At 41.3% G+C, this 23,422-nt stretch overlaps 1 protein-coding gene across 6 annotated transcripts in view; it reads left to right on the top strand.

Annotated features, from left to right (window-relative positions):
* DENND2B (DENN domain containing 2B) overlaps positions 1–23,422 on the top strand; it is a 151,455-nt gene that overhangs the window by 87,116 nt on the left and 40,917 nt on the right. For 4 of the 6 annotated variants that reach the window (XM_077930615.1, XM_077930612.1, XM_077930619.1 and 1 more), the window contains 3 exons: positions 2,785–4,005; positions 6,750–6,886; positions 20,652–20,800. In XM_077930615.1, the coding sequence (XP_077786741.1) occupies positions 2,785–4,005; positions 6,750–6,886; positions 20,652–20,800 (1,507 nt within the window). The remainder of the gene's footprint in view (positions 1–2,784; positions 4,006–6,749; positions 6,887–20,651; positions 20,801–23,422) is intronic. The other 2 variants (XM_077930618.1, XM_077930628.1) reach the window with 2 other exon arrangements.

Here is a 23,422-nt window from a genome sequence, read left to right on the forward strand (position 1 = left end):
CTTCAAATTCAGGTTCTACAATGGAAGTGGATTTGGTGTTCTTGTGTAACAAACCCTCTTTCTACGCCCACCTCCATCTTGTTAATTCCTTTTGGTAGTGCATGTGTGTTTCACAGGTGGTTCTCAAACACATGTACTTGGTAAAACCTGCTTCCAAAATTTATTATTGAGTACACACTTCTGCTTATTCTGCATCCTGTGCACTCCCAACTGCTGGCTTTGGAAGGGTTGTAAACACAACATCCATTTCTATCCTATATCTATCCTGTCATTTCTTAGGGAACACTGCATTTTGATGCATCTTCCCCAAATCAGCTTCAATCTAAACTGAGAATAATAATGGCAAAGCTGCAATTTAAGCCAGCAATGTGTACACAGCCTGATAAAGCAAAACCATGGATCATTGTACACATTGGTGTTTTAAATTACCTACCTGCAGCTCTGAAGTGAAGAGGAAAAAGTAGGAAAAAATGTTGAACACACAGAAAAAAGAAAAAGCCCAGTGAACTGAAAGAAGGTTCTCGGCAGTGCCTTAGGAGGTCCCCTTCACCAAGTCATTGCTCGCTTCTATTTCCAGTAAATACCGGGCTCAAGTAACAAGGAAATCCCCCTCATTAATGAGATCTAAAAACTAGGTATATGGCACAAGTCAGTTCACAAAAGAATTAAGGATATATATACAGAATATCATTGCTCATTTCTCTCCTAGCAAGTGAATGATTATATTTATATTTTCTCAGTTATACTGGAAACTCATTGGATAAAGTTTGAAAGTATGAGTAGAATAGTACCTTTATTAGGATTAACTTTAACACCACTAAGTAACGAAGCTTATAAAATTGTAGGCAGCCATGTTACTCCATGAGGAAAAACCCTAAATTCACAGTAAAGGTAAAGGTACCCCTGCCCATACGGGCCAATCGTGTCCGACTCTAGGGTTGTGCGCCCATCTCACTTAAGAGGGCGGGAGCCAGCGCTGTCCGGAGACACTTCCGGGTCACGTGGCCAGCGTGACGAAGCTGTTCTGGCGAGCCGGCACCAGCGCAGCACACGGAAACGCTGTTTACCTTCCCGCTATAAAGCAGTACCTATTTATCTACTTGCACTTTACGGGTGCTTTCGAACTGCTAGGTGGGCAGGAGCTGAGACCGCAGACGGGAGCTTACCCCGCCACGGAGATTCGAACCGCCGACCATGCGATCGGCAAGCCCTAGGCACTCAGGATTTACCCACAGCGCCACCTGCGTCCCAAAAATTCACAGTAGATACCTGTATTAAAGGTAAAGGGACCCCTGACCATTAGGTCCAGTCGTGACTGACTCTGGGGTTGCGGCGCTCGGTTGGCCGAGGGAGCCGGCATACAGCTTCCAGGTCATGTGGCCAGCATGACTAAGCCGCTTCTGGTGAACCAGAGCAGCGCATGGAAACACTGTTTACCTTCCCACCGGAGCGGTACCTATTTATCTACTTGCACTTTGACATGCTTTCGAACTGCTAGGATAAGCTAAAACAAAGATGTTCCTTGACACCAACTCCCATAAACCGCATTCACATGGCTCAGATCAGGGATGATGGGAGTTGGAGTTGAGCAGCAGCTGGATAATAACAGGTTCCCCATCCTGGAATTAAAACATCACAAAGTAAGTGACGTTTGGATAAGTTGCTTTGGGTTGCCTTGGGCATGATAAAGTGACTGACAAATTTAATAAATAAATAAATGAATAAATAATAAATGCATTTGTTTTTGTAACATACACTCTGGCTTTTGATTCTCCTGCCACAAATATGAAATTATGATGACTTGGGAATTACTTTTGCATTTTGTGAGGCAAGCGAGAAGCAAAATGAGAAATAAGAGGTTTCAAATATCTGTGTTAAATGCAGAAGACAAAAAAGATCTCTGATTGTAAATATTACTGTAAATATGACTTGGAGAGAAATTTTCTCCCTGTTCATTGTGTCAGGAGGAAAAGTTTAATGTTACTAGTTGATACAAATTTAAAATGTTAGTTTGAGCAGAGTGGAAGGTTTGACTTTTACCTCAGCCGTGAACTCACTTGGTGGCCTTAGGCATGACACTATCCTTCATACGAAGTACAGAGATAATACTGCCCTGCTTTACAGGATTGTTGTAAGGATTTCTGTGATTATGAATGTGAAGTGGATTGAACACTCAAAAGCATTAAGTATATGCTAAGTTGTTGTGCTCCAGAACTCTCTTCAACTGCCAACTCTACAAAATGGCCACTGGTTTCTTCCAATCATCCAACTATGTCAGAGCAAAGAATGTAACAACTGATATTGATAGTACACAAAGAGTGTATAAATAGGGGAATGAGGACTAACTGTCCATGCATATAGGAAGGAGTAATACCTAAAAGTGTACCATCAGTGTTATGTTATGCAGCCTACCTTGTGCCCCCTAAGCTGCCTTGCTGCCCTTAGGCATGAGGGAGGCACAGTCTCATCACCAGTCTTGAAGTCAGGTTCAGCTGCCAGTATGGTGGGCTTCTGTGCATAGACTAGGGTGGGGTAGGGACCATCTTGTCTTTTGCTCCAGGCAGCAAAATGTATTCGCCAGTGCTGTCGGTGGACCATGTATTTTTTTTTTAAAAGGGGGGGATAAAAAGTCTTTATTCTAGTATAAAATGTGTGCACTTTCATAAACCATTTTAGAAAAGTCTACTAAGTTGGGCCTACTCCAAACGTTTGGCCTTAGAAACAAGTGCTGAGTAAAATCTAGGTAGCCAGGTAGCTGATTAGTGTTTTTCTTCTTACTTCCAGGTGTCAATCAGTCTCCCCACCGCCTCTTCTATACCCACCAAGAAGCCCAACATATCCCCTCAGCGACAGTGAGGATTCCTGCCGCTCCAGTAGTTTGACCAAAGTTTCCGGCTCCAGGGTGCTCCTCAAGGACCGGACTAACTGTGGAGTTGCCTTGAGAAGCACCTCAAGTTCTCCCTCAGACACTGAATCTCCAAATCACCCCCTCAAAACTGTCAGCATTGGCTGCTTGGACAAAAGGCTCTCTCTTTTCCAGACTGAAGACCAAAAGGAGGCCTCCAAGGAGACTCAGGATGGAGAAGCTGTAGGCAACCGCCAGCTTACGCGGAGCACTCTCTCCTTGGGGTCTGCAGCGAACCTCCGGAACCTCTCCCTCAGCAGGGTCAGCGTCCATTCCCAAGCACTCGATATCAGGCAGAAGATATCAGAATGGGAATGTCGGAAAGAACCTTCCCCTAGGATGAGTGTATGCTTGGACAAGAGGGATGTTGGGGACAGGTCAGGCAGTGAGACTTGCCCTAGTATGTTGCCTTCTCCTTGCAGCGAGAAGACTTTTGACTACAAAGGGTTCCGGAGGATGAGCAGAACGTTTTCCGAATGCTCCTACCCAGAAACGGAGGAGGAGGAGTTCCTGGACAGAGATTCCTGCCACAGGTTTGAAAAGAGGCCGAGCAGGAGCGAGTCGGCAAATGCTTTCTTCAAGGGGAACGCAAGAAAAGAGAGTTCTGCCGTGCTGAACAGAATACAGAAGATTGAGCAGGCTCTAAAAGAACAGCCAGGCAGGGGTCTTCCTCAGTTGCCCAGTAGCTGCTATAGTGTTGACAGAGGAAGAAAAAAGTCTGTGACTTCGGGTATTGTGGAGGACTTGAATGAGAACACAAATGACAGTAAAGCAGGGAGTGTTATTTGTGGGAGTAGTCCAGAGGCACCCACTGAGACTGATAAAACTAGTAAAACGCCACAAGGACTCAATGCCACAGTTAATCCTGTTGGCCCTAAGCTGCTTCCTGAGAACTTGGCGAACACAGCGGTAAACCCTGTGCCCAAGCCCAAACGCACCTTTGAGTATGAAGCTGACAAGAACCATAAAAGTAAACCAAGCAATGGCCTACCTCCTTCACCTCTGGCTGCTGTTCCTCCCCCTCTTCCGTCAACTCCTGCTCCCCCTGTCACCCGGAGACAGAAAAAAGAGTCACGCTTCCACAGAAAATCCCAAAATAGGTAAAGATGGAAAGCTGTTTGTCATATATTCTCAAGATGCATCTCCTTTTAAGGTCACAATCTCAGCAGATAAGAATGAAAGACAGTCTTAATTAGGCTACAGCTTTTGTGTTGTAGAATCATTGCCTCTTGTATCCTGCTAATCAGGGTTTTGCCATTTGCTGCAAAAAAAGGGCATGAATCTTCTAACAGATTCAGCTGCCAGAATAACTTTTATTTTACCAACAACCACCATGACTAAAAGGAAAAATACAAGTTGTAGTCTCCATCTGTGGAATTGGAGAGTTCTTAAATAAGGAGCAATTTTGAATGTACATTGTAGGAAGTGCTTTAGTGCTTTTATTTTTCTTCACAGTGATCCCATGAAGTAGGCAAGGCCTAAGGCCTTCCAGTGTGTTTCATGGCTGAGGGGATTTGAACCTGGGTCTTCCACCTGCAAACCTAACAATGGTCCATTGCTGCTATCTACACATCATTTGTATGATGATGATGATGATGATGATGATGATGATGATTATTTATACCCCACCCATCTGGCTAGGTTTCCCCAGCCACTTTGGGTGGCTTACAGCATATATATGTAAATATAATGTTAGACTTTAAAATTAAGGCTAACCACACTTGAAAGTCTTATACACCACTTTCCTCAATAGCCCTTGGTGTCTGTCTCTAGTGGATCAGCCATACTGGAATCAATTTATACTGACTGACTCTGGCCCAAATGTGCCTTTCTCTTGAGCAGAGAGGATACAAATTCTCTTGGTGTTATGTCTAGGCTGTATTTATTCTGCACTAGAAAAAATAGACAAAACAACAAACTGCAGTAATGTAACCCATGTTCTGCAATCTGTACAAATTACACAAATTAGCTTATTTTGAACAATTTGTTCTGCTTATCCTTATTCTAACAGAATTTTAGAGATGCCCTCTAGCTTCTGATAAGGACACCCAACTTCTTATGAAGAAAATTACCGGTAACTGTATTTAGGATGCTAACACTATAGAGGCTCAGACCCTCAAACTGCAGTAACTCCAGCAGCCATAGAACAAGCCCTCTCAGAGTGCTTCCTTGCATACCACAATAGGATGGAGATGGATCCTCCGCCAAATATTTAATCTCCATTTCCCAGCAGTGCTGTTACATATTATTCTTTGCCATAGTGTTATTTGCAAGGAAGGGCAATGAGCTATGTATCGTGTTAAAACACTTTAGACCACTGGCAATCCTACTTCAGCATTTCCCTCAATGGCTTCTGAGATAGACATGAATGTGCATAAACTATTTTCAAAGCCATATGGATTGGAAACATGTTTTTTATTTTTTAGAAAGATGATTTGAGATTCTCAGGATGCTGAACTGTAAACCCATTGATGATCTCAGTGCTTGCACAACAGAGCCACATGCAAGTGCTGTCTTGAAGCAATAATCTCTCATGGCCTTATATATGTTGCCCTTGCATAATGTCTCTTTGGTATAGAAAGGAAACGGACAGAAACTTAAATGTAATGTTCACTGCCACTGATGTGTGTTCCATACTGCTATGGCTGAGGAGTGCAAAAATCTTGAATGAAGCCTGGAATGATGAGCTGCAAGCAGGAAGTTCCGAATAAATCAGAGGATGTGGCCAGCAGCTAACAAGTGCCCAGAGGAAAAGGCAGGATTCTCAGGACTTTGGAGAGGTCCAAGGAAACCACAGCTGTTACGTCAGGAATGGGGAACTTGTGGCCCTTCAGATATTGTTGGACTACAGCTCTGATTATTGGCCATGCTGGCTGGGGCTGATAGAAATTGGGAGTCTAACAACATCTGGAAAACCACAAGTTTCTCATCCCTGCCTTAAGTTAAGCGCTATCTGTATGTATGTATTTTTGTCAATGTATGTTCAGCTCATGGGCTAGTACAAAATATGCAAAACAAGAATGAAAATGTATAATAATAATAATAATAATAATAATAATAATAATAATAATAATAATATATTTATACCCCACCCATCTGGCTGGGTTTCCCCAGCCACTCTGAGCAGCTTCCAACAAAATATTAAAATACAATAGTCCATCAAACATTAAAAGCTTCCCTAACCAGGGCTGCCCTCAGATCTCTTCTAAAAGTCTGGTAGTTGTTTTTCTCTTTGACATCCGGTGGGAGGGTGTTCCACAGGGTGGGTGCTGAATCAGTGTTGAAAATCTCATCATGTTGGCTGAAAACCTCAAAAAACCTTGTCTTTAATGTATAACTACCACCACCTTAGGGTTATGGCAAAATCACAATCTGACAAATCACATGGTTGGTACTTCACAGGTCTGATACATAAGTAATTCAGTATTTTGTGTATTTTCTAAGTGTGGCAAGATAATGTGGATGTATGTTTTTAGATGTGATACGGAGCTAACTTTAACCAACAGTCCAGTCACCAATTTATTCTTTATGTTTAACCAAACAATCTCATCATAGACTCAGACGTGGTGTGTGTGTGGGACGTGGGAGACTCAGGGAGGAAGAGTATACAGCCGTCTTCTTCTGATACCTTAACCCTTGCTAGCATTGTGGGTGGCATTCAGCTAAGCTTTACTCAGAACAGGTCCATTGAAATTAATGAACAAGGACTTAGTTAGGTCCATTAATTGCGGTGGGTCTGCCTGAGTAAAACTTAGTTGAATGCCACCTAATATCTGCACTGAGCTTTAAAGCACTGTTAATTAGGCAATCAGAAAATTATCCTTTTACATTTTCTCCACTCTAGAAAATCCTTTGAGTTTGAAGATGCTTCAAGCCTCCAGTCCTTGTACCCTCCCTCCCCAAGTGAGAATGGAACTGAAAGCCAGCACAAGTTTGGATCTAAGAGCACTTTAGAAGAGAATGCCTACGAAGACATTGTAGGTAAGGACCTGTTGCGGCACACAAAATAGCTGCTTGACGTTGAGCAATTGTGGTCAGGCAGTGACTTGTTGAATATGTGCCCTGCTGTACAACAGCAAGAAGCCGTTAAGTGAAGGGTAAATGGGCTGAAACGTCAGAGCAAGCACATTATACGCAGACTGCAGGCAGGAGGTCTTGATTCCTTTAAACCTCACTGAGCAGTCTTATTGGAAAGAGATTACTTGGTTAGCCATCACCATGTTTTTCATGGCGTAAATCATTGTTTGTGAAGACTTTGGCTGGGGACCCACTGTGGGCTTAGAGAATATAGAAGGAAAAATAGATGCAGAGCTTGCAGAACTATTAAACAGCAGGGTGGTTCCTGTAGGAGGTGGCTTTTGGCCTATGTTTAGAGGATGTCTGTGTAAACTCATCTGCAGCAGCTACCTTCCTCAGCACTCATCTCTTTTCTCTGCCAGCTATATTGTTTTTTGGTGACTAAAAGTTCATCCCCCACTTCTAACACCTACAGAGAACAGCAGATTAATATCGCCAACAAAAGAAAATGTCTAACACTTCCATATCTCTATCTATCTATCTATCTATCTATCTATCTATCTATCTATCTATCTATCATCTATCATCTATCTATCTATCTATCTATCTATCTCTATCATCTATCATCTATCTATCTATCTATCTATCTATCTATCTATCTATCTATCATCTATCTATCATCTCTATCAATCTATCATCATCTATCTATCTATCTATCTATCTCTATCTATCTATATCTATCTATCTATCTATCTATCTATCTATCTATCTATCTATCTATCTATCATCTATCTATCTATCATCCATCTATCTATCTATCTATCTATCTATCTATCTATCTATCATCTATCTATCTATCAATCCATCCATCAAGAGGTGCCAGCTTGCAAGGGAAGTTGACGATGCCAATGTCATGTGTGTGATGTCATGCAAGCGATGTCAGGAGGTTGGGACAAACATGGCAGCCGCGTGGCTTCATGGCAGGCGACTCCTCCTTTGTTCCTCGTGCTGCCTCCACGGGTGGGAGGCTGCTTTGACCCTCCTTCCCCTCTGCCGTAGCAGGAGGAGTAAACTGCCACTGGAGCTGCAATGTGCTTTGCAGGCATGTGGGGAGGTGGCCTCTACCCCCAAAATATATGGGGGTCCCCTAAGGGCTCAGCCCCAGGAGCTCGCACCCCTCTATCTATCTATCTATCTATCTATCCACACAAATACTCTTAAGTTTTATACTCTGGATGTGTATACCTATCCTTGTTATTGGTATAAATCATATGAAATATAGGCTAAGAGTGAAGTTTTTAAGAGGATATATAAATGGTGCTTTTAAAATACTGATTCATTGGCATTGGCAAAGACGCCTTTCTTTATCTTCCATGCCTTTTTCCCCTTTATGATTTTGTAACTTTTCTGAAGCAGCAATTCCCAAATGCACAAATCTGGGGAATGGCTTTATCTCAGTGGTACAGCACATGTTTTTGCATGTACAAGGTTCTGGGTTAAATTCCTGACATCTCTAGGCAGGGCTGGGAAGGACTCTGCTCTGAAACCTTGGAGAGCCACTGCCAGTCAGTGTCAACAATACTAGGCTTGATGGACCAATGGTTTGAACTCATATCAGGAAGTTTCCTGTTATCCCAAAACACTGAGTTGAAGCCTCAATTATAAAGAACTATTAATCATTTATAAGTGATATACAGTCGTATCTTGGATTTTGAATGCCATGGCTCCTGAACAAATCGGCTCCTGAACGATCAAAACCTGGAAGTGAGTGTTCCAGTTTTCAAATTATTTTCGGAAGCTGAATGTCTGGCACGATTTCCACAGCTTCCAATTGGCTGCAGGAGCTTCCTGCAACCAATCAGAAGCCACACTTTGATTTCCAAACGTTTTGGAAGTCGAATGGACTTCTCGAATGGATTCTGTTCTACTTTCAAGGTACAACTGTATAACCAGAAGTTCTAGACAGAAAAAACTGTTTGAACGCTATTTGAGCATTAGTTTTCAGATTGCTAGCGTATTTTATCTTGGCTTGCCATGCCACTTCAATATGTTTCTAATATAATTGGCTTAAATAGCCAGCTGAGTTACTACGTGTAAAAAGTTCCCCTCCCCCAGTTATCAAGACGTGTCCAAGAGTTGCGGAGGCTCTTATTTTTAGGTGATTTCCTATGTCTTCTTTTATTTATTTATAAGATTTCTCACCCACCCTTTACTGCAAGATCAAAGAAGGACAAGTAAACTGAATATGCTGCAAGTCTGCCTTCTTTTTAAATGTTACGAATTTAGAATATAAAACTCTGAAAACTTTTCAATCTATCTTATCACAAGCTGTCTAGAGGGTTGCAGGTGGAATGGTGAGACATGATTGTGTGTGTGTGTGTGTGTGTGTGTGTGTGTGTGTGCTTGTTTGTTTTTTGGTGTGCTGTGAAGCTTACGGATAGACTTGGGCAGGTCAGTATCTCACGAATAGTTGAGAGAAAACAGACATAAGAGTTTTGCTGAATTGGGTAGAGGGTACATTTTAGCCAGCATCCTATTCTCAGCAGTGGCCAAACAACACTTCTGGGAAAGCCAACAACCCCAGCTCCTTGGAGGAAGAGTTGGAGTCCAAAATTACAGATAAATAAATCCACTTTGAATGACTATGTGACTACCAACAGAGCATGAAAGTGCCTGCCACTTTTTTCCTACACTGCCATTGGTCACAGTAATTTGGGTGCATGCCTGTTCACAGCATTGTGATTCTTCAAACTGGATTGACAAAGTTTTATTTCTCTTTATTCCAACTTCAAAACCTCTCTCCAGTGTACCAGTTTTTTACTCAGAATTTCTGCATGTAAGTGGAGATTCCACCCCTACTTTAGCAACCATCTTACACACAGTGTGAACAATAATCCTTGATCTTTTTCCTAACAAACCAACAAAAAATGACAGTACCATTTGCCGAAATGCTAATAATGATGAATTGACTTATAATGGAATCATTCCCTTTAGTTTTGACTGTGTGACTGTCATATGTAGCCAAAACAGCAACAGCAGCACGCAACAGGGAGAAATGATGATTTCTCCCTGTTGTGTGCTGCTGTTGCTGCTGATACAAAGTTTGTAGAAGTACACAAATATTTAGAAAACAAATTCTAAGGCTGTGAACCTCAATAACAGTTGAATACGAACTAAGCATGTTCAATGGCCGCAGAATGCTGCAATCCTGAACAGCAGCACTCCACAGCAACATTTTATTGCAGCTCCCACTTCTGTTTAGTGATAAAACTAGGATCCATGGTAATACATTCATCTTCAATACTGGTATCCTTCCCATTCATGCAAACTTGAAGCCCAAATAGTTATATCCTAGTATATTTCTTTGAGAGGAATGTGTTTGATTAAAATTCCTTCTTTTTCCTCAGAGGTCTATTAATACTAGGTTTGTAATTAGAAACTCAATGATTTCTTGTTGATATATAACTTATGAAACCATTGAGTCCCATTAAACACACAGTGCATGCACATATATCAGATTGTTCTTCTCGCAGGTATGGAGTTAAAGACTGGGTTTATTATAGCTCTGTGCATTGGTGCACAGATGTCTTATTCCTTTTTTTTTTTTTAAAGTAGCAATATATCGTGACCAACTCAGATATGAGAATTGTTCTACTTTGCTTTATTGCAGTATTTAAGGACTGGTTATCTTTTCAGATTATATGGCTGTAACTAGTTAGAATTAATATTACGACAGCACCCCTACTGTGGCATGGGAGTGTTGTTTGACTGCGTTTTGAAATTACTTTCCACGGAAATACGCAAGGTGACTTACAGTTGTGAAATAAAGTCAATCAAAGTTCATTATAAATGTAGAAACTTAATATAGTACAAAGCATTAAGAAGATCAAAGTAGCACACTTAGTTTAAAAGCACCCCATACAGTGGTACCTCGGGTTACAAACTTAATTCGTTCTGGAGGTCCATTCTTCACCTGAAACCATTCTTAACCTTAGGTACCACTTTAGCTAATGAGGCCTTCCGCTGCCACTGTGCCACCGGACCACAATTTCTGTCCTCATCCTGAGGCAAAATTCTCCACCCGAGGTACTACTTCCGGGTTAGCGGAGTCTGTAACCCGGAGTGTTTGCAACCCGAGGTACCACTGTAATGGCATGTGTTGTTCTACAAAGCAAAAACTTGTTGAAATGTTTTCACCTGCCTCTGAAAGAGGGACAGTGAAGGGATCAAAATGCCAAAGGAGCTGGTGTGGTGATACATTCTGAGGTTCTGCTCTGCATAGCATTTGTTCTAACTGTAAGAGAATTGTCAAACGTGCTAAAACGCTAGCTGCCCTTTATTTTGCTGTCAGACTTTTTTTCTACTGTGCTAGTAGCTGATCCTGTGCCTCATTTCCTCTCAGATCGGGGTACCCACGGCCTTGATGACTCACATTATAGCTGGTGAATGTCTTTGATGAGGTGGCAGCTTGACAGTTGCCTGACTCTGACCCACACTTTAACACTGGAATGGTTTGGCATAATTGTGACAGCGTGTTCTGTCTCAGCCTCCTGAGTTCTTCAGGCAGTCCTGTGAATACAGCTATGACAGAGTTCAGAGAATTGGAGAATTGTAGAGTTGGAAGGGACCAAACCCCCCAGCAATGCAGGAATTAGTTGAAGGTTTTCTTTCTCTTTATTCCCCCTTTGCTCATCGTCCACTCCTACAGCACTTTGTGGCTCCTTTAGATGTGTTTGCCTGGTTCTTGCTGTATGAGTATTTAGTTCTACCCTATTGATAAATTTGAAAATAATGCTGTGTGACTAAGGCACATATTCTTGTCAACTACTATCCACACCTTCATTGTTACTGCCAGCGACAGAGCTCGGGCACCCGGAGCAATGCTGTGCACCCAGGGGTGGGCGATCTGCCAAGGGGGTGGGGCGATCCGCACGGTGGCGATTGCGCCCGGCTGGGGGGTGTGATCCAGCGTGGTGGCGTGGCTGGGGGGTGCAATCCGGCAGTATGTATGTATTCTAATTAGAATTACTGTGGGAGGGCAGAATTCATCATGCGAAAGGCTGGGCTGGATGAATCCCAAGCCGGAATTAAGATTGCCGGAAGAAATATCAACAACCTCAGATATGCAGATGACACAACCTTGATGGCAGAGAGTGAGGAGGAATTAAAGAACCTTTTAATGAGGGTGAAAGAGGAGAGCGCAAAATATGGTCTGAAGCTCAACATCAAAAAAATGAAGATCATGGCCACTGGTCCCATCACTTCCTGGCAAATAGAAGGGGAAGAAATGGAGGCAGTGAGAGATGTTACTTTCTTGGGCTCCATGATCACTGCAGATGGTGACAGCAGTCATGAAATTAAAAGACTCCTACTTCTTGGGAGAAAAGCAATGACAAACCTAGACAGCATCTTAAAAAGCAGAGACATCACCTTGCCAACAAAAGTCCGTATAGTAAAAGCTATGGTTTCCCCAGTAGTGATGTATGGAAGTGAGAGCTGGACCATAAAGAAAGCTGATCGCCGAAGAATTGATGCTTTTGAATTATGGTGCTGGAGGAGACTCTTGAGAGTCCCATGGACTGCAAGAAGATCAAACCTATCCATTCTTAAGGAAATCAGCCCTGAGTGCTCACTGGAAGGACAGATCGTGAAGCTGAGGCTCCAATACTTTGGCCACCTCATGAGAAGAGAAGTCTCCCTGGAATAGACCCTGATGTTGGGAAAGATGGAGGGCACAAGGAGAAGGGGATGACAGAGGATGAGATGGTTAGACAGTGTTCTCGAAGCTACAAACATGAGTTTGACCAAACTGCAGGAGGCAGTGGAAGACAGGAGTGCCTGGCATGCTCTGGTCCATGGGGTCATGAAGAGTCGGACACGACTAAATGAGTAAACAACAACAACAATTGGTTTTACTCCACTCAAATTTTCATATGCTTAAGCTATAGTTCTGAATGCACTTTGCACACATTTCCAGGATAATATGTCCTCCCTCTCCATGATTTGCCATTAGATAATTCCACTGAAATCAATTTATATTGAAAGGAAAAATAGGAAAGAAGTTGTTGTTGGATCCAGTCTCTTTTGTTTACATCACTAAGCAGAACACATTAGACTAAACAACATTTCTAGTGGGGATTTTTAAAAAGATTGTTTTATTGTAAAGTCACACAGGAACTGTAAGGGTCTGATCTGGATCCAAAAATCTTTACTAGAGGCTACAGGTGTTTCCTTTTGGGCTTCTTAGTCCACCTTAGCAATAGAAGCTCACTGTAGTCTAGTGCTAGAGGCAGACTTGACATCATACAACCTTTCCCAAACTCTCCTCCACTTGCACTTTTTTTTGTTTTATATTTGGCCCTATAGTATATACTAGAGTCAGTCACAAATGCTTGAGCAGAGTCCAGACTTTTTCGAAGCTAATGGATGTCCAGAAAAGTGATTTTGGTTTGGATCCATTCCTCTCTTTTTTAAAAAACTTGTTTTTGTTAGATGCTCAGTAGTAATTTATGAGGTTAACTAGAGGTTTTCTCTGGAGTCTGAGAAGAGCTCGAATTATATACTAAATTAATTGAGAACTTCTTATTGTTTTAAGATTAGCTTGAAATAAAAGGTGATAGCTGCATATGATGACTTTCTGGAAACTCAGCAAGTGAACAGAATAAACGTGCGGCATTAAAAACCCACCATTATTCAACTGATGTCTGAAAGTAAGTTTGAAAGAAGAAGAAAGAATGCTTCCTTCTTCCCTTAGTAGTATTGCTTTACTGACATTCAAATTTGTGCAGATTCAATCAATTGATTAATAAACTAAAACTCATACAATTAATCAATTGAAATTTCTTTAATAGGTTGACAGCTTTATATGCAGTACAAGGAGAGCTTTCCTAAATGACTCTTCTGGAAGTTACTTGACCCAACCATGGTATTCAATTCTTATGAATGCCATCTTGAAAACTACTCAATAACAATAAAGCAGACCTTCATTGACCTATCATAATTTTGCCACATTTTAAAAACAAGTCCTATATTATTATGAATATGAGCTGAAAGTATTTTACTTTCATATTTTTAAATCCTTGATTATCATGATTGAATTTTCAAAGTTTTGACTATGGACATGCATCTGCAAATACTGAATTATTCTAGAGAAAAATGCTAAAACCCATTGTTTGTAGCCCAGTTCACACAGCACATCCATGTTCAGGGAATATATGTATCGGGAGCAGGTGAGACCTTGTCTGCTTGCCCTGCCCCGACTTCCTTGTGGGGTGGTAACAGATGACTGAGTTTGTCCTTAGGAATATAGGAAGCTCCCTTATTCTGAGTCAGACTATTGATCCATCCAGCTCTTTGCGGTTTCTACTGCTTGGCAGCAGCTGCCCACAGTTTCAGGGAGGAGCCTTTTCTTGCCCTCTCCAGACATGCAGTGAAGTAAACCTGGGTGCATGCAAAGCGAGTGCTTTTCTACTAACCTATGGCCATTCCCAAGGCAGCTCCTGTGGCCTTGAGACTGGCAGGACTTTGAACCTGCAGTCTTCTTATACAGAGTCATTTGTTGTATCCTTGGCACCACTGGCCCTGTAATGTGTCATTCCGGGAATTCTCAATGGTATCTTAAATCAATTATGTTCTTGGAAACATGCTTTACTAATATTTAGGCCCAATTTTCATGTATGTCAGTGTTCATCTGAGCATAAGTATACACATACATGGAACACTCTTCAAAATACAAAGTTCTGTGGAAATCTGTAATCTGTCTTTTAAGGTGAAGCAGGCTCTTCTCTGTCCCTAAGAATGCAATCTCTTGAACCTAGGGAACTGAAAGTCGCCACCGTTGTCTGCTCACAGCTTCAACAATGATTCATCTTCCCTGTTTCCAGTCTGCTTGCCAGTGTCAGTCCCAAATCAGCCAGGATTGTGGTTTTGAAGGAGCAGCAGATTGTTCAAGCCTGTCTGCAAGCTCACACCTGCTTTGAGAATCGCTATTTGTGTTGCCTAGAAAATGCCTCTAAAGACAGATTTTTTTGAGTTGCAAATCTGTTCTCTTAGTTATAGACTAACGGGCAGAAATGCTTTATGTGCTACATGAAATTCCCTTTGATAAATCCCTGCTTTCAGAGTGCAAAGGAAACATGCTGCTCCAGATAATTATATGAGGAATTCAGTTTTTCTTTTTCTTGATGCCATTTTTCATTCTTGCCTCACTTCATTGTTGGCTCGCTTAGCTTTGCCTAGACTTGGCTTCCCATCTGCCACGCTTGACAGCCAGTGTGGCAAGACATTTGCTGCACTGAGGGGCTGGCTGCATTCCTCGGAGCTGCACATTGAAGGAGTGCAACCATCACAAACAACTCATCAGTGCTTCAACTCCTCAGCACATTATTCTTTATTTCCCCCAAAGTGTGTTGATTATTTTACCATGGCTTTCATTTGCTCTTACTTTGGACAAAATGTTGCACCACGTTGCCAACAAAACTATTTTGCAGATAAATGCACTGGAAGCGATAGATTCAGGAATCTAGGAAAGCGCGGGGGGGGGGGGGAATAAAAATTTAAAGACAGTTGACCTCCGTTAAGGACCTGTGGTTAGAATTCTCATATTGCAAAATGCTGGATTTAAGAGATGTGGTCTTAAGCTGAAGTAAAGTCTGTTCTTTTCCTTCAACACCTGTGGGAGAGTGATTCAAGCCTTGAGACTTCATTACTTGAAAGATAGCCTCTTCTCATCTGTCCCTACCCAGGCCATGAGGCCATGAGTTGAGGCCCTCTTCCAAGTGCTCCCACAATCTGAGCAGCTGGGAATGGCTATGAAGGAGAGGACATTTTTGATGGCATCTCTCCAGTTGTGGAATGCCCTCCCTGGAGAGGCTCACCTGGTGCCACCTTTAATATCCTTTTGGCACCCTTCTTTCCCCAGGCCTTTAAAATCTGTTTGTAAACGGCTCCAAAGCTTTCGCAATGATGTCATGATATGGTTTAGCCCTGTTAAGATGATTTTGTGGCTCTCCTCATTTTGATTTTATGATTATGACCGAATTTCTTTTAATCTCTGCTATGTTGTTTGTGGTGGTTTCATAGTGTGCTGTTATGTGACTTTTTCTGCCGGCGACTTCTGTGTTTTTAACTTGTTTGTAACCCATTTGTTATGGGGAAGATAAATAAATGCAATAGATAAATAATATGATAAAATGATTCGTCATAGAAAGGGAGGCTCATTTAATTATATTAAAGAATGGATCTTGAATGTTAACTCAAAAAAATCCCTACAAAAGTTTTCAGTGTCAATGAAATGTCTGCTTGGCATCAGTATAGCAGAATGGGTTTTACCTTTCCAACAGTTTAGAATTTTATTTTCTCATGTTATTTATTTATATACTATTCCTAAGTCTTCAGGTGTCAAACTTATAGGTTTTTGTTTTTTTAAAAAATATATTTATTAAAGTTTTAAATAATACAAACTTCACAATCAACCAAAGAAAAACACAACATCACAATCGCACATAAACATAAAAATACAATAGAAAATACAAACAAGGTAAAAAGAAAAAAAGAAAAAAGATACTAAAAAAAACATAAAAATCCAATTTTTTATTTATTGTTCTTATAACCTTCTTTTCTGACTTCCTCACACACCCCTTTTCTGTGTTCCCTTTTACAAACTCATATTCAGCAGTAATTTACCTTCTTTCAAATCTTATTCTGTATTATACTTTTCAAGCTATTATGTCTCCAATTTTTCCTTTCCTTTTAAATCCATTTTTACATAATCCTTATAGCTTAATCCCTTTGTGTCATATAGTTTACATTTGACATAGTATTATTCAATTTTTCCAGCCTTATTTCTTTAAAACATTTTATACATATTTCTTTCAACTATGTCACTGATGCCATATTATATTTGCAACCTGTGCATCATTTTAACATTCAAACATTTTGCAATGTCTTTGTAGGTAGTCTTTGAACTTCTTCCAATCCTCTTCTACTAACTCTTCTCCCAGGTCTCGGATTCTGCCAGTTAAACTTATAGGTTTTAATGCTTGCACCCACAGCACTGAACAGTGTAAACCAATCTCCAGTCTTTACTGCATTTAACCCCTTTCCCCCTTGCTGGGTTCTGAGAAAAATCTGCCATCTTAAGCTGCTATTTGCATTAGGAGAAAATGTTGTATTGGTGCCATCTCCCCAAAGCAGATAATGGTTTCAGATGAGGGATTTCCTTTAGCACCTTAGTGTGGGTTAACCCACAAAGCCTAGGACCTGCTGATCAGAAGGTCGGCGGTTCGAATCCCCGTGACGGGGTGAGCTCCTGCCAACCTAGCAGTTCGAAAGCATGTCAAAGTGCAAGTAGATAAATAGGTACCACTCCGGCAGGAAGGTAAACGGCATTTCCGTGTGCTGCTCTGGTTCGCCAGAAGTGGCTTAGTCATGCTGGCCACATGACCCGGATGCTGTACATCTCGGCCAATAAAGCGCCACAACCCCAGAGTCGGCCACGACTAGACCTGATGGTCAGGGGTCCCTTTACTTTTACCAGTCAAGGAGAGGGTTACATTTCCTTCCTTCTATTTCCAGCTGATGCTGTTTTAAAAACCTGCTTGTTAAATGCAAATCACAGCTAATGTCCTGAGCTGACTTCAGTCTCCTGACTTTGTGTCAGTTAGAGTAACTGACCTCTGCCGATATTTCCAAATTCCTTTGATCTTCTTTAAGTTACTATTTTTTTTGCACTTGTTACGTTTTGAATTTCTCATTTTTCAGAACTGATTGTGAAACACTAGCTTGTTGTCCTTATTTTTTCTCTGGGCAGTCTCTTCAAGGTATCATCATAAAATTTATGGCTTCATATTTATACTCCACAAAGACTGAAATTCCATTAAAATTTATTTGCTGAAAATAGCCAAATAAGTTTCTAAATTGTTCTTCATCTGAGCTGGGAAGTATCTTGTCTCCAGGGTTTGTGAGTTCCAGTGCATTCTATACCTGTGTTCATATAGTTGCAGGTACCAACACATCTCCTGTGTAGTTGAGCCTGGAGGAATTATTTAAACCAGGGCGGTCCAACACCTGGCCTGAGGGCCACATGAAGCCCTCAATGCCTTTTTGGTGGCCCTCAGCAGCAGCATTTGACTCCCAACCCCACAGCCTTCGCACTGCCTTTCCAAAGCTGGGTAAGCAAGGCCCTGGCTTTGGGCAGGAGGAGTGAGAGCTCTGACAGGGTCCTAGAGTCCTCCATTCTCCTTCCCAAAGCTTAGTTAATGGGTAGGCAAACTAAGACCTGTGGGCCAGATCTGGCCCAATTGCCTTCTAAATCAGCGTGTTTTTACATGAGTAGAATGTGTCCTTTTATTTAAAATGCATCTCTGGGTTATTTGTGGGGCCTGCCTGGTGTTTTTACATGAGTAGAATGTGTGCTTTTATTTAAAATGCATCACTGGGTTATTTGTGGGACATAGGAATTCGTTCATTTCCCCCCCATAATATAGTCCAGCCCACCGCAAGGTCTGGGGGACAGTGGACCAGCCCCCTGCTGAAAAGTTTGCTGACCCCTGGCCTAGTTAGTGCTTTCCCAACTTTGGGAAGAATGTGAGCCTTCCAGAGCCTCACACCTCCTTTCCAAAGCCCAACACCTCGCATATCCAACTTTGGGAAGGTAGCATGAGGGCTGAGGGGGCATCACATTTTGGCCTTGCTCTTCTCTACCCCCGCGCATCAAGGCAGTGTGCAGCCTGCATGTTCTGTGTCAAAGTTGGACTGCCCTGATTTAAACATTGACTAAAGCCTAACTTTCAAAATTATTGAATTTGTTACAAAAAATTAAAAATGGGGGGCATGCCTGCAATCAGGCCTAAGGTCAGTTTTTCTTTATGGTTTTGTTTTTATTGACCCATCAAGCCTTTGGATATTTCTTACCTAGTTGAGTGGCCTGCTTTGTGTTTCATATTGAGGTTACCCAATATTTATTTTTATGTAGGAGTAGCATTTCCTTTAGATATTGTAAACATTTGTAGAAATTGGAAATGAGAATGTTACATGAATGTTGGTGTGAGGTAACAGCTTCTGCTTGAGTTCATCATGACTATACCTATGCATTTCCCCCTATTTTGCAAAAATATAATTTGCTCCTTTAACTCCTGCACTATAAGGTGACAGATGATAGATTTACTAAAGCATGTGATTGGACAATGGCATTATTATTTTTACCATTCATTTATTACAATAATCTGTATCCTGCCTTTCTATGCACATGCTTGGTTCACATGATGCTTTAAACCAGGGGCGTGGAACCATTGGCCCTCCAGATATTTCTTTGAACTTCAACTCCCATCAGTCCTAGCAAGCATGGCCAATGGCCTGGGATGATGGGGGTTGTAGTCCAGTGACATCTGGAAGGCTCTACACCTGGTTTAAAGCCTGCTTAAACCAAACTATGGTTTAAAAGGTGATCATGCAGTGTGCTGGTGCCTGCTGCTCAAACTGTGGGTGCTCTTGGCTCCTTCCTCACTTCTCCTTAGCTGCTGTACCTAAACTAGGGCTTGTGGTTTCTCCAAACTATGAGTGATAACAATAGTAACCAAGATCTATTCTTGGCTTACTGCTCATGGTTTGTTTGGGCAGGGGGAAAACAAATCAGAAGCCTTGGCATAAATGTAACCCTAAGGTTTACAATGGCTTAGCTCCTAGCAGCATGACAGGAGCTGGAATGGGAGAAGAACAAAGCACCCATAATTTCAGCAATGCACACCAAAATGCTCCACATTCCCCTTTACAACTCAGATACTATTCAGCTTTCCAGTTTAACTGCAGCTAGGCCATTCTTCTTATTAATTCAGATTGAAGCAGGTTTTGGGGAAAGCGTGTCAAAATGTAGTATTTCCTAAAAAAACAAGAGGATATAGATGGATTTGGGTTGTGGCTGACGTGTGTACATTGCTTCCTAAACCAACAGTGGGAGCGCACTGGATTCAGAGTAAATGGGAGTGTGTTCATAGCCATTGTTTAGTGTAACAATAATTAAATTGCCATGCAAACCAAGCCCGAGTGTGCTTAAGGCAGTTGCAAAACAAAACAAAAACCTCTTCCATAATTTTTATTATGAGAGTCAATTGTAACTCTCTGATTTGCAATTCTACAAACACATTTTACAAGGGACGTTGTCTCATTGAACTCAGTAGGATTTCTGAGCAGTGGTGCAGTTAGGTAATTTTTGACTCTGGACTTAATAATCTTAACACACACACACACTCCCACGGTAGATAGCAACGTGTGTTCCTTCATTTCAAAATGTGGTGAGCCAGCCCTGCTGTGTTTGGGGCCATTTTGCTCATTCTGCTGAATAGGGGCCCTGGACACATCCCCCAAAGCCCTGCCCTGGTGGCATCCCTACTCCTGAGTAAACACACAGAGGATTGAACTGTTAGTAATCTGCCTGGTTCTCCTGAAAGTAGCTGTGTGTTTAACGCTTTCTTTTACATTCATGAATAAAGCTTGACAGAGCTGTAGGGACTCAGAAAGCAGTCTTGTGAAATCGCTACAGGGAAGAAAAAAAAACACACCACGCAGTCTTTCGTAGCCAGAATTTCCTCCAAGTACTTCCAGCTGCACTTGGAAGGATGAGTCACGCTGGAAGCGAAGGAGGTTTTCTACGAGCCTTTTGCTTAGTTCACATGATTTTTTTTTTAATTTTACATTCCTATCTGTTTTTCTTTCCTTAAAAAAAATTGTTAAGGAGATTCACCCAAGGAAAATCCGTACGAGGATGTGGAACTAAAAGCCCGTAATGCAGGCCGAAAATCCCAGCAGTTCTCAGAAAGTTCCCTAGATACTTTGCACAGGATGTGGACTCCGCAGGACAGGAAGTACACAACACCTCCACAGGTAATACAGCATGTCCGAAAGAGGGCTGGGCTATGCTCAGACCTTGTGTTTAGATGTGAACGTGTTTTATTTGTTTGTTTGCAAAATAACTAGCCACAGGAGCAGAGGTAGGAAAAGGGATACTAACTGTAAATGAACTTGATGAAACCAAAAAAGGTTATTAGAAAGGAAGTACAATCCTTTTAGATGTTTGCTGTAGAAAAAAGGAAGCTTTAAGTTTATATAGATTTGCTGTAAACATGCACTTAAATTCTGTGATGCTATTTGATACTTTATATAGTTATAAAGTTTGTTACCCTTTGCTAAAGTTAGTAACTCCCAGAATGAGTCACTGAATGTTCTGTCAGTTTCAATAGAAGATAGGCAAAGCTCTGGGTGGTGTTGTTTTTTTAACCTAAATTATTATGAATTGTCAACCCAGGCTTTATATCTAATCTACTAAAAATAGTGTTAAAACAATGAATGGGAAAATGGCAAGGCACATTAACCCTTAGACAGATAACTGCTTTAGCTCCTCATCTCCCAAACCAATGTTGCCTCTTATATGACAGTCATGCTGGTCCTGTATGGATGTATGTGAAAATGCCTCATTGGGTTTAGTGTAATTTACTTCTAGAAAAAAAATAGCTGAAATCAGAGGACATTATTTCCAAATGCCTTTGATAAAATTATGTAAGGGTTTGTAATGTTTGTGACATAATAGCTTACAGTAAAAACCTTGACGTATGTCGAATGTCAAATTAATTTTGAATCAGTGGGCTTTAGTTCTGAATTCACTTATTGATTATAAATTGGCTTGTGTATTTGTTTTGTTCAAAATAGATTTTTAAATGTCCGATTTTGTTTTATAAAAATGAACACTATCTCTCATGAATTTGGATTACTGTTGTTAAAGATATTCTGTGTGAGAGTGTTTGAGTGCTGATTGGATTACATGATCAACTAGTTCTTTCCAATACTGTATTAGGAATCTAGAACTTGTGTTTGTGCTGAAGCAAACGAATCGAGTGGGTTATTATTAAACAACTACATAAACTTATTACCGGTATTTGTATCTCACACAAAAGAGCAGAAGACATAAGACCTTTTTACACAGATTCTCTTTTGTATGACAAATGGGCGTTTCCATTTACCTGCTAGCCCATAGTTCCTCCCTTGGTTCTTACAGATTATTAGAATGCAATATATAATGTACAATACAATAAAAATGATCAGAGACAGAAACAAACTTCACCACTGGACAGAATAAAATCAGTAACTTTTAGCAAATTGCAAATGCTTTCCTAAAAAGAAACTTGTTACCAGCTTCCCCCAAAGTGATTGTGTTAAGCAAGTAGACTTCCCACAGTAACTACCTTCCTAACCTCAGATGACAGGGACATGTGGAACATATTTTTGCATCAGTCTGAGTGCAGTCCCCAGATCTTTACTCAAGGAAACATTCTAATGGAATGATATTGCAGTTCCTGACCACTCAAAAGCACAGTATCTCCCCTGATGATAATCACTGCTATTACAGTTGTGTGGAATATCCCCTTGCATTCATGTGCCATTTTCTGATTTTGTTTATTAAATTTGCTGTAAACATTTGGGGGGGAGGCTCACTGGGACAAAGTCTGAGCCAGACAAGTAAAAAAGAGAAACACCTGCATTGATGTATATATACATAGCTGAGGCACAGAGCCAAAATGCTTTCCTAGCAACAAATTAGAATCCCATAGCATGGCCTGAGTTCCATAGTGTTACATGGGGCATACTTAACTCCAGTTATTCGAGCAGATACCTTCCCCTGTGGTGTATCTGCATCTTGGAGATAGGTGAAAATGGTTAGGCTCATTTCAGTGGTTAAGTTTATTCCAGACCTTAACTCTGAGGCCATAAAGCTCAGGTTCTTTTTTTTATCTTGGGTTTTAAACAGAGAAATGTGGGGAGAAAAGAACTCTCCTCAGAAGTTACCTGCCATGCATTCTGAGAACATGCAGAGACCACATATGCTTGCTTTGCCCCAACATAATGATGTCATGCAAGAGTCTATGAATGTTTCACTGAATGCGTGTAGCTTTCCCATCAGATCTTCTGCCCAGTTAGCCAAGATTTGGGGTACAAGTGGCAGGGATAAGGGCATTTGGGATGGGGATGGAATGACCTGCTCTTCCCTTTATGCATTCTTGGAATGCACGAAGAGCAACTTCTGAGGGGACTAGAGTCTCTATCAGCTGTGAGAAAGGTGAATTTCATCCTATTAGGAAAGGGGTTGCAAATAAAACTGTCAATATTGTGGCTTATATAAGTATCTATGCCAACCTAGCAGTTTGAAAGCACATCAAAGGGCAAGTAGATAAATAGGTACCACTCCGGTGGGAAGGTAAATGGCGTTTCCGTGTGCTGCTCTGGTTTCGCCAGAAGCGGCTTAGTCATGCTGGCCACATGACCTGGAAAAACTGTCTGTGGACAAACATTGGCTCCCTCAGCCAGTAAAGCGAGATGAGCACCACAACCCCAGAGTCGTTCGTGACTTAACTGTCAGGGGTCCTTTACCTTTTTTATGGTGCAACCACACTGTGTAGGATTCTAGTAACTGGACTTAAAAAAAATAGGGCATAGAAAAGGGCAAATGACCAG

The sequence above is a fragment of the Podarcis muralis genome, chromosome 1 (genome assembly GCF_964188315.1).
Source record: "Podarcis muralis chromosome 1, rPodMur119.hap1.1, whole genome shotgun sequence".
Lineage (NCBI taxonomy): Eukaryota > Metazoa > Chordata > Lepidosauria > Squamata > Lacertidae > Podarcis > Podarcis muralis.